Below are 26,749 nucleotides of genomic sequence, written 5' to 3'. Positions count from 1 at the left end.
CTTCAGAGTCTATAAACTTGTATAGCTATCAGTCCAACTGATATTAGGGCAAGGGTACCATTTGGGAGAGGGTGAGAACAGTGTATTTTAATCTCACCTGGAGTCTGGTTGGTAAGATCTGCTTTCAGGATGAGGACTTTCAGTCAATGTACCACAGTCTGGTACTGCAACAAGATGAAGAGCTGACAAAAGACCTTGTGACCTCTTTCTGATTATTGGGAGGTCATATTCCGTGAGGGACATCAATGTCCACATCCAATTAAAGTTGAGCATGTTGAATAAAAAATTAACCACTCTTGTCCTTTGAAAGAGAGCATGAGGTGTAGGTCTTTGAAATGTTTGGGTTAATGTTTAAGACAGTATAGTCTCATAGCAAGAGCTATGAAGTGTCCTTCTTGGACTTGACCACGACTTGCCTTAGTTCTCTAATGCATCTTACAGGCCTGTCTGGTGTCCATTCCAGACTACCACAGCAAACTTCAAGCTCCTCAAATAGGGATGTCTTTGGATTATCCTGCATGAAGATAGCCAGTCTGAGCATGCAACCCTTAAGATCCTCTAGAGATCCAACATTGATCACCAAGTTCTTTTTATAGAGTCCAGAGCTAAGGTTGTAATCCTGGGCAGATATATCCAGAGGTCCAGGGCGAAGTGGAGGCAGCTTGGCCTGGACAGTCACTTCTTCTAGACGATGGACTGCACCGGTTATACCCACTATGGATATAGTGAGTGTGTTCTGTGTTGAAGAGAAGGTCAGGGTAAAGTGCAAGAAAGGATCTGAGGTCTCACTGCAAGAATATGAACCATAGTTAGGAATTAAAGGTTCATCCTGTAGTAGACCTTGGGTTTGAAGTGGAGAAAGGGCACAGGGTGAACGTGGGTTGGGAAAAGTGAGCCTTCTGTGTTCGCTAAATGAGTAACTATCTCCAGCCACAGTGCAGTGACGTTCCAGAACCTCCCGGGTCTTTGTGAGAACTAAGTCTTGGGAAAGACGGGAGAGAGGAGCGGCCACTGGCCATTGGCTTGAATAGAGAAGAGGACACTGATGGAGAACTGAGTCGTCTCATTTGGAAGCATGACTTGTTACCCTCAGAGACAGCAGTCAACTCTTCATCTGATGGTGTAGAGCTCTCGAAAGCAGATGGATAGTCTTGAATGGATCCTTCCAGCTCCTCGCACTGCAATTTGGTAAATGTGGTTCCAGATAAGGGGGCAGGACTCAAAGCCACAGTGACATGATCAACAGAATCAGGAGAAGGGGGTGTCCTCACAGTCTTTTTGTCTTCGGGTGGTTGGTGTCTGGTCTTTAACCAACAAATGAAGCAGCCCAAGATAAGGGAAAAACACAGAACCACCAAACCCACACTCAGCAGAATCTGCAAGTGGACTGAAGAGACAGAGGAGGGTTAGAACAGCATTTTAATCTGTAACTATCATTCCAAATGTCAGAACAACTGTTAAGTCATAATCCGCAAACAAAGGATACAATTTAATCTGCATAAAGTCTGTGTTTAGTAACAGAACAGTAAAACCAGACGTGAACTGCAGTACTTGTATCTGAAATCTCGCACTGAATGGACAACTTGTCTACCACTTGCCTGACAAACACGTCTCAAGTGTGCATGTAGGTTAGATACCGTACCTTCATGCTGTTTTGTGAAGAGCACCTGCAATAGCAGCCAGAGAAACAAGAGGACAATGATTCCCTCGATCATTCCCTTACAGCCAAACAGCAGGACGGATTGCCACACAGGTTGCCCAGAGTTATCCTCCTCCTCAGCAGGCATGATGACCAAGGAACACCACAGCTCTCAGTTCATCTTTAACTTCTGAAGTAACATCATGTATTTCCAAAGAGGTAACTTCAGAACTGTAAAGCTGAACTCCACTAGTCGAACCAGGATCTCTCCTCTGTATGTATCTCTAGGGTTGAACAACCTTTCTTTCTTTGAATGTTTCTTTCAAATGTTCTACTGGACACTTGTGTACTTTCTTACCTAGAAGTCACAACTGGTTTTGAGTCTTTCTTTCGTCAAAATGCTTTAAGATGGACCTCAACCAGTTCCAGCTCCATACCAGCTGTGTAATACCATCCATCAAGTTATCCAAAGAATTTTTCAATAAAATTTAAATCCAAATCGTCATTGAAGCTAAAAAAAATCCCATTGATTCTCCTCTAGTGGTCTTTTGATTATGTCTAGGGTAGTAATCCTCTCCACTGACTCCCTTGGTGAGAGACTGAAATGAGTTTAAAGGGTGGTCCTGCTCAGGACAGGGGCGGGACACACCAGAGATGGTGAGAAGAGACACTTTACTGGTGACGGGTCAAGGACAACTATGCCATGTGTCCCACTCTGTGCCTATTAAAAGGGCATCAACAGAACAATCCCATTCCACCACCCCCACAAAACAGCATCTGTCACATCCACTGCTAGTTCTGCACATAATCAAAATCTCTAGTCTGTTAATGTGAATTGCTGTTTTAAGCAAATACAGAAGTAAATATGCATGCATTTCAATAATACAAAGATTTTTAGGATTATGAAGGCAGATTTACAAAATCAGATTCAATTAGATTAAGGTGTGGACATAACGGTGATTTCAAAAGCAAATGATTGATGTACTTCCTCTTGCTGTTTTAAGCAAATACAGAAGTAAATATGCATGCATTTCAATAATACAAAGATTTTAAGGATTATGAAGGCAGATTTACAAAATCAGATTCAATTAGATTAAGGTGTGGACATAACTGTGATTTCAAAAGCAAATGATTGATGTACTTCCTCTTGGTGTTTTAAGACATGAACTGCTTCTTTTTTTTCATTAATTTTTTTTTTCACTCTATTAGTTTTATTTATTTATTTTATTACTTTAAGTAGTGAGAACTGAGAACTAAATGAGAACTGTTTCTGTGGCAACTGATATACATATAAATTTTTGTTACTATAATAACCCTGGCAAAACCACCCATGGAGTCATTTCAAGCCCCCCAAATTAAAAATATATATTTTTTAATTTAGATTTAAAATTTTTATTTAAAATAATATTTGCTTGTATGGCTTATATATTAACACTGTATAACTAAAAATTGTGGTAAATGTGACTTTTAAATAAACAACAAAAATTTGACCATGATGAAGGAATACAATCGACTTTACAGTATATATATATATAAAAAAAAGGTAATTTCACACACAGACTAAGAAAAACACAAAACGAAAAAATCTTACATCAGATCAGACTTTAATTTCATTGTGTAAAGTTGCATGTGTCTATACAGTGAGGTCATCAAAGAGGATAACAAACACATGGTCTTTGGTTTTCAGCTATGCCTTTATCTGAAGAATATAGAAATTAAAACATAAGAAATTAAAAGTGTCTGTATCCCAGCAGGTCCCAGGGTCAAGCAAATGCAGGAATCTAAACTGCTAAAATGTAAAGCTAATTGCTGATGAGGCTAAATCAGCACGAGTACGTGAACATAACCAGCCAACAAGCCTCGATTGCTACTGGAAGTGTATTGGAAGTACAGGAAGTCAGTTTAACATGTGATAATCAATACTTCATGGATATGAGATACTGCATCTCACTCTTCAAACAATAATCTCATCTCGCACTTGTATTAACGTTGTTCTGCCTTTCACTGAGGTATTTTGCTAATTCATTACCTGAGAGACTTTTTGCATTAAAAGACAGCAGTACTTCAGTGACGTACTGCAGGCAGATGAACTACATCCGAGGTAAATCCTGACTGAGGTAGCTATTTCAGTCCCACACTGACCGAGTTATAATATCTAGTGTCATTCGTTTCAGGAGCGAGACTGCATCTAGGTTCTGAAGTTCAAATTTTATGAAGGAAAAAAAATTAAGAAATTCCTGAGAAACTCGCTTTCCAATATGGAAAGATACGTGAGGTCTGAAGTTCAACAATTAAAAATACGAAGAAAAAAAAACATCCAATCTTCCTTTGATTTGAATGTTATCCTGCTTTTCCGTGACCTGGTTTGTTGTAAAGAACTCGTATGCGCAGCAGAGTAGAAGAATATTACATTAATCAAGGCTCTTATATTTACGAGCCTGTACATGATCGTCCAACGCACAGAAATGATTGACGTGTGCGACACAAACAGTGCGTGTCCACATAATTTCTTTTCAACCATACATTGTCTTGTGTCTGAGGTAGAGAAAAATCTTTCAACCAAACTGTTGCCTGTAAATATGTCTAAATAAGAACAAAAAAAAACAAAAACTTTTAGGTTTTTTAAATTGAGTTTTAAAATTAAAACTCTTTTTAAATCATATTAATATTTCTGTATCTAGAAGCTAAAAAACAACTGAAATAGAAAACAATAAAATCAAGTATATAACTTTTAAAAAAGGAAAAATATCTGTGACCCCTTTTCCTACCAAAACCAACTTTGCAACACTTGATGGGGATTGTAGCGTGTTTTAAAATCCATCAAATTCGACAAAGAGCAACACAGCAGTATCATAATCGATCCTGAGTCTTTTAAATTCACTGCAGATGAGGTAAATTCAGCAAACTTTAAATAAGAGAATTAATAGACAGCAAAAAAGAGAGAAAAAAAAAAAAAAAGCGTCAACCACAACCTCACAAATGTGATTTTGGCAGATGTAGATTTGATCATGCCATGATTGCTTCGCACATCTCTGTGAGTGAATGACTGTGGGTGTGGAAAGGCATGATTACACGATGTTTACACTCACGATAGCACTGAGATTAAGACAGCTGAGGTATTCTGTTGAATCAAACATCTCTTAAAAACCTTCTCAGTCCTGAGAAAACATCTTGTAGAAAAGAGCAGGTGGGGTCCGTGATGAGCTTCAACAGCTGATGAGTTTGTAAAAGTGTATGTGTGTGGTCCTCCCTTAACTGGAAGGAAAACACAGCTGTGGTTTGTGCTGGAGGCAGACTGGGATTTGCTGTGTCGCCTCTAGAGGGCAGAACGTCTCCCGCCGCTCGGAGGAAAGACTGTAGTTTGGGTTGGACTGACTGGCTGTTTGGTTCAGGGAGCTGGTCACAGTTAGGGTGACACTCCTGTGGCCGGCTCCACAGAGTCAGGACCCTTTGAGGAGGAAGAGGAGGAGGAAGAGGGGATTCCGGGACTGAAGGTGGAGGTCTGGCCTGGGAACATGGATGTGACAGCAGTGGGAACAGCTCCAGACTTCTGAGCATATAAGGATCCTGTAAACGGTATTAAAAAATGCATTCATAAATGTCCTTCAAACTGAAATATTACAGTAAAACTGGCTGAGTTCTTAAAAAGACCATAAATAATGTTATAAAAATGTTTCAAATAAATTATATTTTTTTTAGAAAGTCAAAAGAATCCTAAAAGCATTTTTATCATGGTTTCCACAAAAATATTTACTTTTTATTCATGTTTTCAGTCACAAATCAGCATTTTAGAATGATTTCTGAAGGATCATGTGACACTGAAGACTGGAGTAATGATGCTGAAAATTTAGTGTCTCATCACAGGAATAAATCACATTTTAAAATATATTAACATGGAAAACAGTATTTTAAAAGTTATATACCACAATATTACAGTTTTAATGAGAATTTTTTTGAGAATTTAAATTTTACTGTACTGCTTCAAATATGTAGTGTATAATGAACCACATAAAACAGTTTTATTAGTATTTGTGTTTATTAGTATTACAACATAATACTTTTATGATCTAGAAGACTATTAGGCTTATTGGATGTGTGTTCTGGGCTGTTCTCAAATACTATGGATCATCAAAATGAACACGGGGCTAACATAAAAATAAACATGAACAAATTAATTCTATAAATTAGGGCTGTCAGTCGATTAAAATTTTTAATTAATTACATTATGTGTCGACTGATTAATCTAATGAAACGCAAATTATATTTGGTTATGAAATTACCCACAGATGATTATTTAAAGCCATTATTGTGTTAAAGGAGAAAGTATCAAGTAGACATTAAACAAATGGTAGCTTTAGAAATAAATATTTTATTTGATTCAACATGAAATTTATTACACAAACGTTTAGGCTACAATGGCCTAACATAAACTATGGAACATAAAAGAAGATCATTTGAGAAACATCTCCGTGTTTTTTGTTCATACAATGAAAGTCTAAAACAGCTTAGTTACCAACAGTCTTTTTCCTTTTTTTCCTTTTTAATAAATAAGAAACTAAAACTGCCAGCAGGAGGAGTTAAATGTGTTTTTATGCAGTACATCATTCATTCATTCATTGTTCAAACTGCTCATTCATTCAGGAATGGAGTAAATGGCTCAGTTTATGATTAGCCTATTAATTGAATCATTGGATTCGTTCGAAAATGCGAATTCATTCAGAAACTAAACATTCAGAAACTAAACACCGTTGTGTTGCTCACAGATGTAACAGTTCTGAGGTGGCTTTAAAGGGATAGTTCACCCAAAAATGAAAATTAGGCTGCGTTTTACTCACCCTCGAGACATCCTGGGTGTATATGACTTTCTTCTTTCAGACGAATCCAGTAGGAGTTATATTAAAAATTGTCCTTGATCTTTCAAGCTCTATTATTGCAGCAATAAAAAGCGCCCTTTCATAAAAAAAAAAAAAAAAAAAAAAAATTGTCACGGCTCCGGGGGTTAAGCCCTTCTGTTCAAGCTCTGTGTACAATCCATATTCAAAACGTAATAATCACAAGCGTTCAGATTGTAAACAGCAGTGATAATTTTGCGCATTTGTATATGGATATTTTTACAGAACAAGGATTTGTAAAGAAGAATGTCGGAGGAAAATGCATCGAGTTTTTCGCTACAGTAAGGCTTTTGTTCTAGACCCCCCCCCCAGAGCCGTGTACAGAAGGCTTTTGTTCACCCCCACCCCAGAGCCATGTGAGACACTTTTTTTTTTTAATGGAAGGGCGCTTTTTATTTCACTTCTTTTGGACTGAAGCAATGCAACACCCGCTGACTGCAATTATAGAGCTTGAAAGATCAAAGACAATTTTTTATAAAACTCCGACTGACTGGAAAGTCATATACACCTAGGATGCCTCGGGAGTGAGTAAAACGCAGCCTAATTTTAATTTTTGGGTGAACTAATCCTTTAAAGATAATATTTTCTCTGCAAAACTGAGCAAAAATGACAATTTTTTTTTTTTTAAACACAATATTAACTACTTTACTGAACGGTTGTATAAAATCACATTTAAACTTGTGATATTCGTGACAAAACAGAACTTGTGTGATATTGCTCTCGCTGCTCATGGTATAGCTTATCATATGATATAAATATGAGATGATAACTCATACAGGGGCATTTATTCGCCCCATATCTTGAATTTTAGGACATAACTGAATTTTTGGAGTTGTTGCCCTGCATTATATTTGTCAACAGTTAACTGCATGGAATAATGCGTTAAAATATTTTAAACACGTTATTTTTTCATAACTAATTAATTAACGCGTTAAACTGACAGCCCTAATATAGATAAATTAAAATTAAGTTTACCAGTGTTGAAATATTTCATTTGTAAACGGAGTATGCTTGCATACAATTTAAAATACATTTTAAAATTTATATTTCTCATGGTATAAAAAGGATTTTGTTTTTAATAAGCCTGACAGGTTTTAGGAGCAGCTTGAGAGGCAGTTTTTCCTTTAGGAACAGAATGGTTTCAAAAAAATGGATGGGGGTCTTGGAGTAACCTGAGGTTAAGTGCGTTATACAATATTGGACAATCCCACACGTGCACAAATATAATAATACACACCTGAGTAAATAATCCCGTTGACCTCCACAGACACAGTAATGCTAGCAGAGCCATTAGAAGAAATGCTGAGAGACAGGTCCTGTTTTTCCTCTGAAAACAAAATCCAAATGTCACTGACACACAACTCACTTTCTAAGTCATGTTTTGGATAAAATTGTCACGGTACTCACCGCGGGTGTTGGTGTTGTTGGTCATCCGCAGGGTGGCGGGGTTCACCTGTGATGCCATGGCTAGCAGGTTTTGTTGGAAAGCCTGCTGCAGTAGCCTCTGCTGCTCCTCCGCCAGACGAGCCATCTTCCTCTCGGGCCCCTCCAGCATGGCGGCCCCCGCATTCATGCCGGTCTCCAGCCTCTCCCTCAGCTGCTCCAGGGTGGCGGCGCGTGCCAGCTGCTGCTGATGCCCGAGAGCCAGTGCTAAGGGGAGTCGACCAGGCAACATGGAGGCTGGACCATCCTCTGGGACTGAGGAGAGGAAACAAAACACTTGAAATTTAGTACTCTATCTGTTACTATATCACATGACGGTACAATCCCTCACATTCTATTCTGTTGATTCATACAAACTTCAAACATATTGCACTTTCATATTTAAATGTATTTTATTTACAGGTTATTTAATGGAGGAAAAAAAAAGCATTTGGATGTTATTTATCAGCTCATGGAAAGTAGGAGTTTTCATGCCAGAAATACTTTATTTGGTATTAGTATTTTTTTTTAGAAGTATTTTCGAAACCGGCTACAAGGTAAATATCAACATTACAAACTTTGATTTGAAGCAAAACATTTGAAAATTGGACAAAAAGAAAAAAGGCACAAGACTGTGTACTTAATGGCTTTAGTGAGAGAAAAAACTACAATCTCATGATGACAATCAAATTAAAAATTATGTAGAAATATAAAACTACTGATTCAGTGTTGTTGGTAGATAGAGTTCTTGCTTTGATTCCTTGATTGGTGGAGATTTCGCTTTAAAATCATGGGCGATGTAGCTGAATAATAAAGACTGATACCTTCAACTGAAGCATATACCATTGATTAAAGGGTTAGTTCACCCTAAAATTTTCTCTGGCACAAAAAGTATTCTTGTAGCTGCATACAATTATGGTTAAACCACTGATGTCTCATGGACTATTTTAACAATGTCCTAACAGCCTTTTTGGCCCTTGAACATGGCAGTTGCATTGCTGTCTTTGCAGAGTCAGAAAGCTCTCGGATTTCATCAAAAATATAAGTTGTGTTCTGAAGATGAACAAAGGTCTTATGGGTTTGGAACGACATGAGGGTGAGTAATTAATGAGAGAATGTTCATTTTTTGGTGAACTTATCCTTTAAAAACCTTGTGGCTGTTATTAGGTCTGTCTTTAAAAGTGAAGTTATTGTTAAAAAAAATTCCCTACGGGGAAAATGAATCTGATTTTTACTTCTGGAACATGATTGTTGAGGTCTATTGAGCCAGACCTGAATGCTAGTTTGCTAAAATACTACTTTCTAGTATGCCAAAATGGGTCAGCATACCAAAATTTCGCTATCTACTTTCTAGTATGCCAAAATGGGTCAGCATACCAAAATTTCGCTATTGGCTATTGGTGACTTGGAGATAACTTGGAGATTAACAATTTGGTATGTTTTTGTAGCGCACAGGAAAAAGTCCTTTTTCCTCTCAGTTTCCCCCAACTGATCATTTTCCTACATGCACTTCCTCATTTCAGGTCTACATCACTCTCAGCAAAATGTACATTTCAGTATTTATTCATTTCAACAGCAATCGTACATTTCTGTATAGACTGAGGCATTTACATAAGGTTTTTCAGTCCAATTAAACACATCAATAAATGCAACATTTTTTAATAAAATATGTAAATCAATCTGTAAAAGTCAATGCTTTTACATGCTCTGTCTCACCAGGTCTACAGGGTCTCAGCAAAATTACACCAGGTCTACACCACTCTCAGCAAAATTACATTCAGTTCAAGCTCGTTCTGATAGAATTTAGCTGTAAGAATGTGGCTCTGTCTCACCACTAGGGTGTGCAAATACACCAAATGCTTAAGAAAATTATTCAGGGAAATTAAGGAAATTAAATGTGGCTTATTTTCTCTCAAGCAAGAATGATAATCTTGTTAAAAAGACTGCACACCTGAGGCTTTCTTCAGGGCAGGACTGGGGGTGGCCTGCAGTCCGTTATGTCCCGTTGCTGGCAGGTGCATTTTGGGAGGAGAGAGGAGGTGAGGGCCTGAGGCACTGGGAGAAGGGGAGAAGCGGTACAGGCTGTTGCTGTATCCGGGGCGACGGCCCTCTCTGCGGTTGCTGTCGATGGCTGCCTGCAGCTCTCCAGGGGAACTCAGACCCTTCTTCTCACATTCGTATGGGTACAGGTACTTCATATACCTATGACAAGATCAACAACTGTCAACTTACAATGTGACTGAAGGTAAATGGTCTACTTTTCAGAGATGTGATCTTACTGTGTGCGCAGGGTGAAGGCGGCGCTGGTGATGGAGGTGGGCAGGTTCAGGCCTTTGGTGATCTCCCTCCAGATCTTCTTGTTTATCACCTCCACCAGACCTCCCTTCTCGGTCACCAGCTTATAAAGCATGTACAGATCCAACACCTGCTTGGCCATGATGGGGATTCGATTCACAGGAGTACCTGGAGGAGACAGAATGGACAGGAACAGCTGAGTTGAGCTATTTTGTGTGATGGATTTCATCAAACCAGCTGAAGGAAACAGAGCTGTAGCATTAGAAGTGCATGTGCATCTGTGCCGCCCACCCCTCCCAGAAAAACAGGACTGAAGTGATTGAGTTTTTAATCCGTAAGCAATGAGCTGGTGTGGGGTAGCCAGTGCAATGAAACTCATTTAGAGGGATTGCAGCAACTAAAACTGCACACACACACACATGAGCTGGTGTGGGTTAGCCAGTGCAATGAAACTCATTTAGAGGGATTGCAGCAACTAAAACTGCACACACACACACTCTCTGTTAGCGCAGTTACAAAAGTGTGCACAGAACAGGAGGGGAAGGGCTTTGAGCCCCCATAATGCCATGCTGGGCCTATTCTGGAATAAAACCAATTAATGTGTGTGTGTGTGTGTGCGCTTTGTGAGAAGAGAGGGGTTTAAATAGTCCTGGTGATTTAAGGTCAGGATTATGCCCTAATTTAGCCACTCCATTCTCATTAACATGGATTCACATGCACATAGATGGACACCTGTGCACTAAATAAATATCAACAAGTAAAAAAAAAAAAAAAAAATCCCTCTATATATCTATCCATCCACACTTGATTCACATGCACATAACTTATATATATATAGATATATAATATATATATATATATCACTTAATGTATAATATATAAGTGCTGTCAAATGATTAATTGAATGCAAAATAAGATTTTGTTTACATAATAAATATACACAGTACACACATATATTATGCATTTATAACATTTAAGAAGAAAAAAATTGTTTTTTATATATATATATTTTATATAATTTTTAAATATTTTTTTTATGTGTATATATGTGTATATTTTCAAAATATATATTTTATGTGTGTGTATTTATTAGGGGTGGGAATCTATGGGTCTCTCACGATTCGATTACAATTAACGATGCATCACAATGTTGTCATATATCCTGTACATCTATTAGGGCTGGGAATCTTCAGGCACTCCATGATCCTATCCGATTCCGATTCTGTGACTAACGATCTGATTCCAAATCTATTCTTGATCCACATTTTTCCCCCAATTAATTCTTCTGCTCTGCAAATACATCTTTACAACTTTACATCTTACGATCTGATTCCATTTATACAACAAGCATATATATTATATATATATATATATATATATATTTATATATTAAACAATATATTTATATATATATATATATGCTTTTTGTTTATAAATGGAATCTCTGTATGAAGGGGTGTGAATCTTCACTGGTTTCACAATTCAATTCAATTACGATTATCATTATCAATTCAATATCACGATGTGTCACATTCTGTTTTCACTATTACTGCACAACTACATTTTCATATATAAATTTTATATCAATTTTTTTGTGTGCAAATTAACTTTTTTTATTATTATACAAGCACAGAAGGCTATTTTTTAAAACAATTACTTATTTAAAATAAGCGTTCTTTAAGCGTCCGAAAGTTTGCAGACAATATTTGAGGATTTGTCTTTTTTTCCTCAGCATTATTGCCGTTTGATTATTACTGATGAGATCATAGACGGTGGCAGCTTTAACAGGCTGCATTCACACTAATGCACAGATCTATTTCGATATCAGATGTCTTGTCCTGCTCTGAAAACTTAACTGACTGTGTGTACATCAATTTTGTATAAAAGTATTCGAAAATGCAAGTGCATTTAACCGCAGCCGCAATTGAGCTTCAGGACAACAAACAAAGCACACGTGAAAGTCTGTCAGTGCGCGTGTTTCGTGCATCTAATAATACTGCATTCCAAACAGCATAAATGAAAGCATATCTAAAGTAAAACACAGCAGGTGGAAGCACAGACTGTCAAGCAATGTGCACGTGTCTCACAGCGCAAAATCTGTGCAATGAAGCCCGCCGTGTCTCTAGCACGCACATGTGCCATATGCGGGAAAAATAAACAAGCTCAGAATCGATTCGGAACATTTCAGATTCAGAATCGTTGAAGAGAGAATCGCAATGCATCGGAGAAACTTTTTCTCCCACACCTAGTATTTATATATATTTATATTTATGTACAGAATAAATATACACCGTACACATTTACATTTATGCATTTAGCAGAAGCTTTTATCCAAAGCGACTTAAAGTGCATTCAGGCTATACATTTTTTTTGTCTGTATGTGTGTTCCCTGGGAATTGAACCCACAACTTTTTGCGTTGCTAACGCAATGAAACTTATTTTGGATGCGATTAATCTCGATGAATCGTTTGACAGCACACGCACATACAATTATCTACAAATCTACTTTATAAATAAATTATAAATATAAAATACATAAATGTAAAGAAACATACACATTATATATAGGACTATAAACATTAAAATGCTGAATATTAATAATATTTAGGGCCGTCTCCGACTAAAGATTTTTCTGGCTGACTAGTAGTTGTTCATTTGAAACATTAGTCGACTAATCGCACGTTTATTAATAAACAATTTAAATCATAATACCGAGCCTTTAATTGCATTCATTAGCCTAATAAGCGCTCAAGCACACGCATAAAGTTTGCCACAGCACACCAGCAGAAGTAATGATTATGAATGTGTCAGTGAAAAACAGGAAGGTGGCTGCATTAACATTTTAATAATTCATTGATAAAATAGTGCTTGTTTGTTTTACGGTTTAAGAAATGAAGTCGGCCACACTGACTCGTCATTTATGCAATAGTGGATGCGCCTGAACGCATGTTACGGATTACATAATCAGAGAATATTTGTTTTCCATTTGAATTGGTTCATTTGAAAGTAGATATTTTGCTCTCTATAGATACATTTTTCATGTCTGTAAGGCAAGTATACGTGGAGGTTCACAGAGACGGCAGAAAGTGCATCCTGTTTGTTTTCATTATTTTACAAAAGTGGGATGTTTTGTTGTTATTGTGAGTGCACACAAATAAACGTAGAGTCTTATCAGATTCAAAAGATGCATTTACTGTTATCTATGTGACCAAAAATGAAGGAGTAGCCTTAGGAGTAGCTCCTCTTCAGTTTCCACACTCCGCACAGACACTTGAACAGTGCACATTTTTCTAGGTTAACATTAGACTGAGATGTAAAGTTGCTAATACTTACATATTTTAGATGATAATCCATATTTGATGTTGATGAATGATAGGCGAGCATTTGGATGTCCTGCCGGATGTACTGAATTACCACAAAGACCAGCCGTTAACGATCTGTCCATCACAAACTGCGTGACTTCACATGCAATTTTTTTTTTTTCTGCGACTAATTAAATTTTGGTTTAATAAGGTTTGGTCGACTAATGGCTAATCGACTATTAGGGGGCAGCCCTAATATTATTCTGATATATACCATTTTAAGTTCAGAAAACACTTGTTCAGTGTCTCGATGGTCACAAATATGAAATATAGTTGCTATTTCCAAACAAACAACAAATGTCTGTTTCATGGTTGTTTATGCTTCCTCTCGAATGATCAGGATCAGAATGTTCTGTTCTCAAACAGCCATAAAGCGTTCATTTACCTTTTGTTTTTCCGGTGTAGTTTGGGAGTCCAAGGGGAGTCCAAGAACAGGCCGGGGAGTCCGGGGAGAGTGCTGAGTTTGAGATGCATTTGTTTAGTGGTTGTTTTGTGATTGGTATTTCATCAACCAATCGCTGCTCAGATTCGAGTGAAAGGTTAGCACTAGGTCACCGAGCTGGAGATTCAGGTACAGCTCCACAGGAAATCGCGCGGAGCAGCGGCGTCTAGAAAGTGACCTTGTGACACGCTCCATAACTGCAAAACCAATTTAGCTCAAACTCAAGGATGGAAAAGTCATTGGAAGCATTTTCCTGCTAAAGAGGCTTCATTATTGATTGATGTGAGCTGTGCTACAGCTTAATGCTGAAGCATTACACTCCTAATTGATATCATGTTGTCTCCCTTCATACATCTCAAGAAATAGGCAACAAGACATCAGATGGGGTTAAAGAAATAAAAGCATGGGGTTGCAGGGTATGCAAATGTATAAATGCTGAAAACATCTATGAAGAGTGTATTCAGAAGCAAATTCAACTAAAATGTTCATAAAAACAAAAACATATGTAAACAAAAGCAGGACAGTTTCACACTCGATTCCAGAAAATGACGGAAACATTACTAGCATTGTTGCTTTTGTCACTTTACTAGTTGTTTATCTACTATAAACTAATACAATGCTGTCATTGTTTTGCATGTAGATTCTGATTTCTTAGACAAAGCTAATCTGTCTGCTGACAGGAAGTGGAAGCAATTTCTAACTAATTTACTTTTTATCACACCATCTAATTTCATCCCCTCCCCCATTTGTTCACTAGAAAAAAAAAAAAAAAGAGGCCAGTGAATCTGACCACTGCCCTAAATATAGGAGGAAACAGCTGCCCACATTAAGAAGCCAGCCCTCTGCAATGAACCAATAAGGCACCCCGAGACACCGGGCTGGTGAAGGAAATTCCACTCTCTGACCTAAACAATGATTGCCATTCTTACTGTAGTGTAGCTGTAGAGAGGAAGTGAGGGGGCTTACAGGAAGTGCATGGTCTAACATCCGACGAAAGATCCTGGATGATGCTGAGTGGCTAGATCTTTTGTTTAGATAACCTGAAAACCGTTTCAGTAATGCCTGATCGTATTTCACAGCAGTCAAAAGAAAAAACAAGAAATTGCATTTTGCAAAAAGAAAGAATATTTAAGTACCATTCAAAGCCTTCTGCACATTATTTATATGAAATTTAAGCACAAATTCTCATTACTGCAAATTGTCCAGACAGATTTTATGAATAATGACAAAAATAAAAACTAATTAATTTATAAATAAATTCAAATGTAACATTAGATTCTCATTACAAAAATTTTATTGACACAATTTAATATTTTTAATTTTCATTTTATTTTAATTTAAAACAATAAATGCTACCATCACACACTTTTATTTTACCAAAAATATTTAAATGTTTATTTACATTGAAATCTTTCAAATTAATATTTTTTTTGCATTGCTAAAAGTCAGTGTTATTTTTCACTATTATAAACTATTATAGTTATATTTATATTTTGAATTAGTTTATACATTTCCATTTTCTTTTTAACTTCAGTAGTTTTTTTTTTAATTACTAGTATTAGTAATTTAGTAATTTTGTATTTTTTAAAGGCCTTTATAGTTTATTTTAATTTTTTTTCAGTTTAAGGTTTAGCTATAAGTATATAAAATTAAATGAAAACGAGAAGGTTTCTTTTGCAAATAACCGAAAAAAATAACTTAATTATTTTATTTCAGTTAACATTTTATTTACAAAAGTAACAAACGTTTTATAGTTTTAGTTAACTATAATAACCCTGCATTGTGCTAACTAATTGTCAAGAAAATCCTAAAAACAGACTGATTTTATATTACATACAAACACACACACACACACACACACACACACAGACAAACACACACACACAGTAGTTTTATATACACACAGACGTAGCCTGTTTATGAGTGAATATATTTTACATAATGTATAATTGTGTATGTAATTATCATATAATGTATATGTATATATTTAACTATGTATAATATGTTCATCCACAACATCCCTGACAATAGCCAAATCATAACAAACAGAGAGTCCGAGAGTCATTTTTCATTTTCTTTGGCAATAAGCACTTTCTATTCTTGTATAAAATATTCATGTTTCCTCCGACAACCATCAACTGCTCCGCAACTCTAAAAACACTGTAGCCTATATGCAGCCCTGATTTAAAGGGAACTAATTTCATATTATATTATATATAGCTTGCCTATCCAAAAAGCCACTGGGTTGTAATTCAGCTGGATTTAACGCTGCACAAGGAATTTGCTGTCATGCTTGATTTAGTGCATTTGATTAAGACTTCAACATGTTTACTGGTTTAGAAGGGCCACGTCTCTTTACCACTGAGCCATAAAAACAAACGGATCGAGGGCTCAGTGCAAGGCTGCGTTCCTCTGGGGGACAGTGAACATTGACGCAAAGAGAAAGGGATCAGGAAAGAGTCTTTTGGGGATCTTCCTGACTCTCCTAGATAAATCTGTAGTCGGTGGTCATAAAAGGATGGAGGCGCTCGGTTGGGAAAAGAGCAGCCCACTTCAAACCCAGGATGTCATAAACATGCTTGAGGAGAGTAACAAGCCTCAGGAGTGACAAGACAAATGCTCCAAACAGGACATGCCACACTTATTATGAAGTCACACAATAGAGGCCTTGCTCACATATAACCTCGTCCCTGCTGACTGTAGGAAACCCAGCAGCACTTCTATCACAGCTGTTCACTGTCAACGATAAATTCAACTGGACAACACATGCTCTCGGTCATAATTCAAAACTGTCCTTTGTTACCACTGAGAAGCTACAAACATTAAAACGGGAACAAAATGAGCCAGTTAAATAATTCAACAAGGGGTCATGCAATGACATTGGAAGCGTGTTTTATGAAACCATTATATGCTTCTTTTGAAAACTCATGGCCATTTTTATATATTTGGTAAACAGGTACTTTTTTGCATCCATAAATGTCATTATTAAAAAAAAAGTAATTAAAAAAAAGGAAAAAAAAAAAAAATTTTATTTTTTTTTTTTAAAAAAATATTTATTTTAATTAAAATTTTTTATTATATAATGTTATTTTTGTTGTTTTATAAATAAAAAAACAATAAATTAAATAGAAATAAATGCTACGCTATAAATGTACAGTATTAAAAAAAATTATATTAATTTTGGGATTTGTGCAGTATAGCAAGATATATACAGTATATCAAATATGGACCAATATGATTAATCAAAAATATAAGGACACTTTCTGAATCAGCTAATATTATGCAAATAATATGATATCAACTATTAGAGTTTTTATTAATATGTTGAATCATTTTTTATTTTTATTTTTTCATTTTGTGTTTTTGTCTTTTTTAACATGTATCTATATAGTTTTCATTCATGTTTATTTCCATTTTAATTATTTTAATACAAGTTGTAATGTCACCCTGGCAACTAGCTGAATTTTTTTTTAATATAAATATAATATTTAAAAAAAAATCTATTTAAAGTTAATGTTTATTTTATTTTAAGTAACACTTTGGTTTTAAGTTTCGTTTTTGTTTTAGCTCAGTATAATAATCATCATGATGTTATTCAATAACTGATAAAGCACCAATATATTGCACATCCCTAATGACAATATAGTCTTTACTAATAAAAAAAGGCTTTTTTTTTTTTTAAGATCTGATTAGTCATATTCGAAAATAGTGAATACACATGCAAATTAAAACATTTTGTTAGGCTAAATAACTATGACTTGTCATGAGAACAGGTTTATATATATTACAAATATATTATTTATACTTGATGATTATGATAACATCTCTGTTCATATTGCCAACAAGAAAATAAACAAGTCACATTTAGGTTGTATAGTACTGATCTTTACCATAATTTTATCAATTCCCTTCATGTTTTAGTAATGTTTTTAGTATTTTGAGTATATATAGAGTTATGTATTGTTTACATCTGTTCTTTCAATTGTTATGTAAATTAAAAAGTACATTAAAACTTAATCATCTCTGGCTTATATATTCTCCATTTTTAAACTTGTGTTGTTGCAGAACTTTACGAGCCGGTTTTCTGCATTCCCATAACTTATTACGGCCCATCTCTTTCTCTGCTCATCTTGTCATCATTTCCTCTCATCCATGCAATCCCCTCCCCATCCCGCTGTGTATTCAGCAGGTATAATCCATTGTCTTGCTTTTCTACTCTCTCTATCATTCTTCTAATATCAAAGGTGGGGCCCTGAGTTTTAGGGTCTCATTAATCTTCAGAAGAGGGACAGGGGCCCCTTAATCCACCTCAGCCACCCTCTATCTGATCCCCCCAGGCCTCAAGCAAGACGCCCCCCTCGCAGCCCCCAATCAACACACGCACACACACCAAACATCCCCTCACACAACTCCCCTGCAGCCACTGCTCCTGTCCTCCTCCCATCTTATCAAGTTTCAAGGGCTCTGATGTGGACAATACACAGGGCAGAGGCCGACTTTTATAGGTGTGTGTACAGTTAGAAAGATCAAAGTGTAAAAATAATATTAATTATGTGTTATAGAATATTCCGGGTTTAATGCAAGTGAAGCTCAGTTGATTACCACAAAAATAAATTTAACCTAATTTTCCAAGCAAAAAAACATTACAGTGAAGCACTTATAATGGAAGTGCATTGGGGCCAACGTTTTGGAGGACTTAAAAGCAGATGCATGAAGCTTATAATTCTATAATTAATGACTATAAATAATCACTTCTATGAATAATTCAGTTAAAATGTGTATTATGTAAACAGTAATGTTGTTCTCATCATTTTTGGGGCCATTTTTGAATTTTAGGCATTAATTTGTTGCGTCTAAAACCATATTAACAATGTTTGTTTCTTGTGGCTATACTACTTGAATAGTATTTTAACATTGACAAATTGGCCCCATTACATCTAATATAATAGTGTTTAAGTTGTTATATGAATTTTTAATTTTTTTATTTTTTTAATTAAAGAAAAGGGAATTAAAGTGCTTAACTTTTATTGAACCTGGGATATTACATTAAACATACCATAAAAAGGCCACCAACAAACTTATTTTGGATATGAAATACCAAGAAATACATCTAAAGCAAATAAAGGCACCACATTTCTTGTTTTTTTTTTTTTTTTTTTTTTTTTTTAGTGGTGATAAACTAGTATAAACTAGTGGTCGGCCAATATTTGCCATTTTTTTAATTATCACCAGCAGTCTATAATATTTTTACAGTTTTGCTGTTAAGTGTTGAAAATGGACTTTTATTTTGACAGCACCAGAACTTTTAGTTAGAACTAAACAGTTCAGTTTAATAAATAAGACAAAATGTTACACAAAGAAAAAAGTTGTTGACTAAATTTCACAGATCTAATTACATTATTCATTCATATTGATTTATTTTTCAAAGAATTATCTCTAATTCATTCATAAAAAAAAAAAAAAAATAAAAAAAAAAAAAAACATTTTTACCATTTTTATGCCGCAACCGTTATTTACAGTTTTTTTTTTTTTCTTAAAATTAAATGGTGTAGTATATACTGGTATTATTGTCCACCCTGCTCTCTAAGATATTAGAATTGACATCAGTTATCAAAATATCCATACTGGTGGACCAATACAATAAAGTGAAGTAGAACAAGAGATGCTAGTTATCCAGTCACTGATAACATGCCTCCAGAGACTTTTCAGACCAACACCAGACGACTGAAACAACTAAACAAACGTCTGGTTGCGGAGTATAAACTGCTTCCAATCTACAGAAAAGCAGCTACTCATCCCACACACTGAAGCACTTTCAGCACTCGAAAAACACCCAACCGTCACCCACAGAAGTCATTTTCACACACTCCATCAGTCAAAAAAACATCATTAATCATGGCTGAGAGGACCTCCGTGACGGACATTTGGCAAGATCACACTATTTCCCATCCCCCGCCCATTATGAAGCCTCAGCTGACAACCCCACTTACGCACACTAGTAGGTGGTACGAGGGGTTTGATGGCAGACCAACACAAACAGCTCTCCATCTGGTTGAGTTTAAACCCGTGGTATGGGGTTAATAGCCCCGTCAAGCTGTGTCACTGAGAGCTTAGTCTTAGTCGGATGACGCCCGTCAGGCCCATCGTTCTGTCACAGTATGCTAATCTGAGACCGGGGACATATGATTCCACTTAACTAAGGGGGGTGTCTCCAGACTAGGTGAAGGTGTCCGATTAAATCGGTCATCACCAAAGAGCAATGCTAAAGTGGATTAAATTATTCCTACAGACACTTGTCCTATAAAAGACAAGATGTAGGTCCCTTTGGGAGGAAATTATTTTTTGAAATAGGATTAATAGAGCCAGTCCTACCTCGTTTCTGCATGTATGCAAAAAGGTCGTCGAGGAACTCCTTCCGTTTTGGGTCGTTGTCCAGTTCGTAAAGCTTTAAGGAAAATTGTGAAGAATTAATCACTGTAACATCCTTTCGGAAACTTCTTCACGTCAGCTTCTTTTTGGACATAAAGCTATTGTTCTTAAGGCTGAACAAAAGTCCTTGTTTGTTCACTAAAATACAGAATTTAATATACTAATATATATCAATATAAGGGCTGTCAATTTGTTAATTTATGTGATTAAATAGAATACTGTTAATATCATTAAATTTGACCATAAAGTAAATAAAATACCACCTTAACTAGTAATTTTTAAAGAAATCAGCCACAATGGCATATTAAAAAAAAAGTGAAGTCATAGTCATTTAGATGTACATAATTGTTCAAAAGTTTGCAATTTTATTATTATATTAACAAATTAATACTTTTATTCGGCAAAAATGTACTAAAATGTTCAAAAGTGACAGCAAAGACATATGTAATGTTGTGAATTTTTTTTTTCTTGTCATCAAAACTAACTGAAAATTCAGCTTTGATCACAGGAACAAATTACATTTTAAAATATATTACAATTAGGGCTGTGCGATTAATCGAAATCGTCATAAAAATCACGATTTGAGTGTGCGCGACTTCTAAATCGCTTTATAGCACGATTTTCCATGGCCCCGACCTCCCGCAGTATGCTATCCGATCCAATCAGAATGCAGCGGGCCAAAATGGAGCGTGAGAACAGAACAGACTGGATATGCCTACGTAACTCCAGGTTCACACACACTGTCTGTGATGCGTATTTTTTCAGAGCCCATGTTAACGGATCAGAGTGTTCACACTGCACGTGGTAAAAGATGTGAAATATGTGAACAGAAAAGGTTAGAAATAGAAAGGTGCGAAAATAATTAATATCTAGCACATGAGCATAGAGAGAGTTGTGAGTGCACAGGACACAGTTTGAGTGAGAGGAGACACGTTTTACGTGCACGCATTCTCTCCGGGCGAGAGCAGCATGTATCTGAGCACGCGCGTCTGGTTTTGTGACAGAGCAGAGGAAATCTGCTTGCGAGCGGAGAGATTCGTGCTCACGAATGATGATAACGCGCTCTCGCTGCTGCTTCTGCACCGCATACACATACTGTATACGCACTGCAGACGGAGTACGTGTGAACCTGTATAATGTATAACAAATCTATTTCAACACCTGAGGCACCACTACAATGAGCTCTATGACCAATGCATGGCAAAAAAGAAAAAAAATAATCCCTGGACATAAGATTTATTTATTTATTTATTTTTTGCCATATGTCTAGACATTTTGTAACATCTTAACTTAGTGATTATTTTGACTTCTATCTGTTCTAGAGACATGTTACAACTTTTTGCTAAAGCTCTAATTGGTTTTCTTTTGGAAATGTGTTTCAAATTCATACTGAATGCATTTATGACTGTAAAGCATGTCTGTGTGTGTCAAAATCGTGATTAAAATCGCAATCGCAAAACTGATCAAAGAAATAGCTATAGGTTTTTTTGGTCCATATGCACAGCCCTAATTACACTAGAAATAAATACATATACCATATTTCACAATATTGCTGTTATTACTGTATTTAATTTAAAAAAGCAGACTTTGTGAGCATAAGACATTTAAAAATCAATCCTAACTTTTGAACAATAGCGTACAAATATTCTGTAATGTGTCAGACAAAAATGTTTGTCTTTCTTTAAAAATGTGTGACCTAAATAAGCAAATTAATTGTGATAAAAAAAACTGACAGCCCCTAACTATACAAAACATTTCTTCTACACACTACTGTAAAGTTAAGCAAAACTGTGTTAGTGTGTCACTGACAAAATGTGTAATGACTAAATGACCATTGCTTAGAAACTATGTTTACCTTGGCAAAGTCTCTGGAGGCCTCTCCTCGGCTTTTCCCACCCTCGCCTTCCTCGTTCCAACTTGAATTTCCATTCTTCAAGAAAAGAGAAAAAACAATTATCAAAACAACGTGACAGGAGAGGATGACATCGGGGGCCACTGTTTGAAAGGACAGACGAGAAAGTGAGTTATTGGGTGTCGGGAGTCAAGGTGCACAAACAGGCTCCTGTCTGCATGTCAGGGAGGCGTTCCTTAACACTAACCTTTGAACTGCAAGGGTCTTCCTTGTGTGAACATGAAGGAGTACAAAGCTGATGGCTGGGTGACAGTGGACAGAAGCTACAACGAAAGTACAAATGTACCATATGCAAACTTTTGAAAATTTCTGCCTGATGATTATTTTAAAGTTATAACTAAAAAACATAAAAAAAAAAATAAAAAAAAATTATATATATATATATATATATATATAGATATATATATATATATATTATAATATATATATATATATATATATATATATAAAATAATAAATAAATAAATAAATATATATATAATTATTTTTTTTGAATGCAAAAGTCAATTTAGGCATCACAACAATATACAGTATGCTAAAGATAAATATAAAACATTGTTTTTTTTAATTATTAATTTTAAATGAGAATGAAAAATTAAATATTTAATAGTCTGATAAAAAAAACAACTAATAAATAATTGAAATACATCTAATATACGGGTGACACCAATAAATGAAAAACAATTATAAAACAATGACTAATATTAAAATCCCATAAAATTCTAAAAAGAAAAAAAAATGCATTTGAATTAAATACAAAACTATGAATAAATACATATTCTAAAGATTACACTAACGGTGTTAATTTAATAACAATAAGATCTTTATCAGTGATCAGTGATCAAAGAATAACCAAGTGAGTGTTAAATTATCTAAACGTAACAGAGCAAACAAGCATGCAAAAGATATCCAATATTGGCTAATATAATCCAATATATGCTGACATACATCTAATATGGAGTAATATTGATAAATCTAAAATCTCAATTATCAGCCAATAACCAATGTTACCGATACATTCATATATCTCTAGTATTAAGAAAGGTGCATATTTTCAGCTCATATGCTTGAATACAATCAGTTTTATTACTGCGTCACCCTTGTTACACAGAGGCCCTGACCACAAAACAGTTATAAAATCTAATAGTCCCTCTGTGCACATGCCCTGTGCTTGACTACAAGTTATCCACTGTGGCTCCAGTATTCATTTACACAAAGTCTGAAAGGAAAAGGCAGAGTGGCAATAAAGCAGTTTATAGGACTCATCCACCACCCCACTCTTTAATATGCTAAGTGAATCACAGCTGGGTAAGAGTGCGCTCTACAGCCGGGCCCTCTTCACGTTTACAGCAAACACACACCAGCTGGGCCTGGGAGCGGGAACCCGGCAGGGAATCAACTGCGGTGGGCATCCATGCTGTGTGGCATTGTGATGTGTCAAGTGAATGACCGTCTACAGTATAACCTTGAGGGAATCTCAAAACAACAAGCACTTGTGTACTTGAATTCCATTATAAAAGGATTATGAGAAATCGTGGACTTCTACAGTGCATGCGTCAAATCAAATGGAATCAACACGCGAGCCGTACGCAAAACATTATCCTACACTGAAGACATTTACAAGAACTGTGCAAGCTGTTACCAGGCTTACAGGTCAGGCTTTGGCCTTACTAATCATATTAAGGGAGAACTGATTGGCTAGTGGCCAAATTAGCTGAGAAGAGGAAGCAGATGACCATCTGGGTCACCCGAAGGAAATGAAAGCCCCTTCCCCCATATTAATTCGACAGAAACCACTGCCCTAGCTGACCATGGCAAATAATTACTTGGGTGGGAGGAACAAACACATGGCTTGTCTAGTGTTTGTCACATCTGAATGTGGCAAATAATGACTTGGGCTGAAAGGATGGACACAATATTCAACTCTACACTCCTAAAACTGAAGGTTCCAAAGGAATTTTGTTGCAGTGGTACCATAGAAGAATTATTTTTGGCTCCTTTTAAAACCTTTGAGTTAAGAGTTCTTAAAAGAACCATGGACATTCTAATAATTTAAAAGAACAGTTTTCCACTATAAAGAGCCTTTTGTGCAAAGAAAGGGTTTCACAGATGTTTAAGGTTCTTCATGGAATCTTCGATGCCAATAAAGAACCTTTATTTGTGGGAGTGTATCTCATGAAAAACATTTGAATTTAGTGAAAAAAAATCAATACGGGTGGAAACCACAGCATTAGTCTATTAGATAAGTGATATCCTAACAGAAGAGCCCAAACAGAGATCTTCTAATGTGAATACAGTCTACCATTGAGAAACCAGAGACATTAAGTCAACAGGCAGTAATGCTATAACAGGGTGGGCTTCCCAAAGTGCTGTCAACACCTAGATGGGATTGTTCAACTGAGATGAAACAGTTACCTCCCCTACCAAGCAGACCTCTTTGGGTGTTAATGCAAATATACCAGTATGCTGATAGGAATGGGTGGTAATTGCATTTTGATAAGTTAGAGATCATGCTGTGTGAAGCAGTTTTGTCTTCGGCACTCACCATGAGTCACTATTCAGTTGAGGCACTTAGGTTGTTTGATTTCTTCTTAAAGGATTCTTTTACAACAGGGTTGGGCAGTGTGACTGTATGTAAAGATTCTGCTATACTGTAAAACTGTGGTGCAAGTAAATAAGGGTGGAAAAAATAAAATGACAGTCTACTCTTTAAATGGTGCACCAGACCACACTCTCAGCGCTTTAAGCTTTGTTAGGAGCAACTTGTTTTAATGCATCTCATGCATTTAGCATAAATGTAGGTCATTTAGAGTCACTAAGTAACATTGCAAAACTCCAAATCATACAATTGATCTGAGGTTTGGTTAAAAACAAACAAACAAAACAGATTTGAAAAAAGTTACCCACATAAAACAAAAACTGAACCAAAACAAGTTTGCCAAAATAAAAAAGGTCAAAAACAAAACAATATCATTTAAAAGAAAAACATACAGACAAAAAAGGCATGAAAAACAAAATCAAAGAAATTCCCAAAACAACAACAACAAAATAAAACTAAAAATACGAAAAAAAGGGACAAAGGCTCTCAAGTTACCCACATAAAACAAAAACTGAACCAAAACAAGTTTGCCAAAATAAAAAAGGTCAAAAACAAAACAATATAATTTAAAAGAAAAACATACAGGCAAAAAAGGCATGAAAAACAAAATCAAAGAAATTCCCAAAACAACAACAACAACAAAATAAAACTAAAAATAAGAAAAAAAGATAGAGGCACTCAAGTTCCCAAAATAAAAACATAATGCAAAATAAAACCAACTAGAAACACTAATTTAAAAAGAATACAACCAAGTCCTAAATAAATAAATAATTTTGCCATTCCACCAATCTTTATTTTACAATAACCATACTACATAAAAGACAAAAACAAATAGATCAAATAAACTTGCCCTAACTTGGACAAGAGAACTTATGTCCAAGCGCCACACGGCCATTAGATTTTCAACAACACCGCAGCTGCTCCACAGGCGACAGCACTGAACAGCACCATGGGGGATGGCCTGGATCTTTAATCCAAATCAAATAATTGAGTCTCCACAGCTTAAAGTCACAGTCTCACTTATTCGGCTCCTTGCTGTGCCAGGAGAAATAGAGGCTGGAGAGGCGGGGAGGGAATAGATTGGGGACTTTTATCCCTGGGAATTTGTAATAGATCCATTAAGAGCAATTTGTGGTTGTATGCTGCACTACGCTAAGTGATCCTTTAAGGTGTGCGGCTGTCCAGTCTCCCACAATAAGAAGTCCATTGTGGGAAAAAGTCAGCAAAATGTGCAGCCTGAACAACTGTGTGCAAAAAAAAAAGTAAAGTTTACTACAAAAGGATGCGGGGTAAAAAAAAAAAAAAAAAGAAAAAAAGGTAGGTTTAATAGGCCTTATTGGTTGATATGGCCCTTTGAACAATACAAATGGCACATAGTTGAGAAGAGCCAAATCAGAGACAAAAGGCCCAAAGCCAGGGCCTGTAACTGCTTGTCCAAATCCTTGAACATCCTGCAAAGGCCTGAGGCAGAGTTCACATCCATTATCTTTGTCCTGACTGGGTGCTACATGAGAAAACAGATAGTCTTTCAAACAAATGGACACAGGTGTGAAGATCTCAGTCCACCATGGCTTTGTCTCAGTATCGGACATTTGGAAAGTTAGGAACTGAAGGAGGACAGATGCCAAAAGCATACTTGTCCTAGGCAGGTTTTCTACTTAATTTAACAATTCTAAAATGCCAATAATCCCTCAGAAATTAGATTTGGGGCCTTTCAGGATTCAGAGCATGATGATATTTGCATGTCCTGTTTATAA

The 26,749-nt window shown here is 36.0% G+C and overlaps 1 protein-coding gene across 1 annotated transcript in view; it reads right to left on the bottom strand.

The window, feature by feature from the left end:
- Positions 1-4,270: 4,270 nt before the first annotated feature.
- Positions 4,271-26,749, bottom strand: part of LOC109051248 (AT-rich interactive domain-containing protein 3B-like) — a 31,500-nt gene continuing 9,021 nt past the window's right edge. Inside the window, exons 3-9 of the mRNA XM_042753535.1 lie at positions 22,337-22,411; positions 20,425-20,497; positions 10,233-10,416; positions 9,905-10,155; positions 7,939-8,229; positions 7,769-7,858; positions 4,271-5,206 (exon numbers count right to left, since the gene is read on the bottom strand). Coding sequence (XP_042609469.1) covers positions 5,046-5,206; positions 7,769-7,858; positions 7,939-8,229; positions 9,905-10,155; positions 10,233-10,416; positions 20,425-20,497; positions 22,337-22,411 — 1,125 coding nt within the window. The 3' untranslated portion in view covers positions 4,271-5,045. The remainder of the gene's footprint in view (positions 5,207-7,768; positions 7,859-7,938; positions 8,230-9,904; positions 10,156-10,232; positions 10,417-20,424; positions 20,498-22,336; positions 22,412-26,749) is intronic.

This window comes from Cyprinus carpio, chromosome B25, assembly GCF_018340385.1.
Source record: "Cyprinus carpio isolate SPL01 chromosome B25, ASM1834038v1, whole genome shotgun sequence".
NCBI classification, from domain to species: domain Eukaryota; kingdom Metazoa; phylum Chordata; class Actinopteri; order Cypriniformes; family Cyprinidae; genus Cyprinus; species Cyprinus carpio.
The sequence above is the reverse complement of the archived record's forward strand: the minus strand, read 5'-3'. Positions and strand labels throughout refer to the sequence as shown.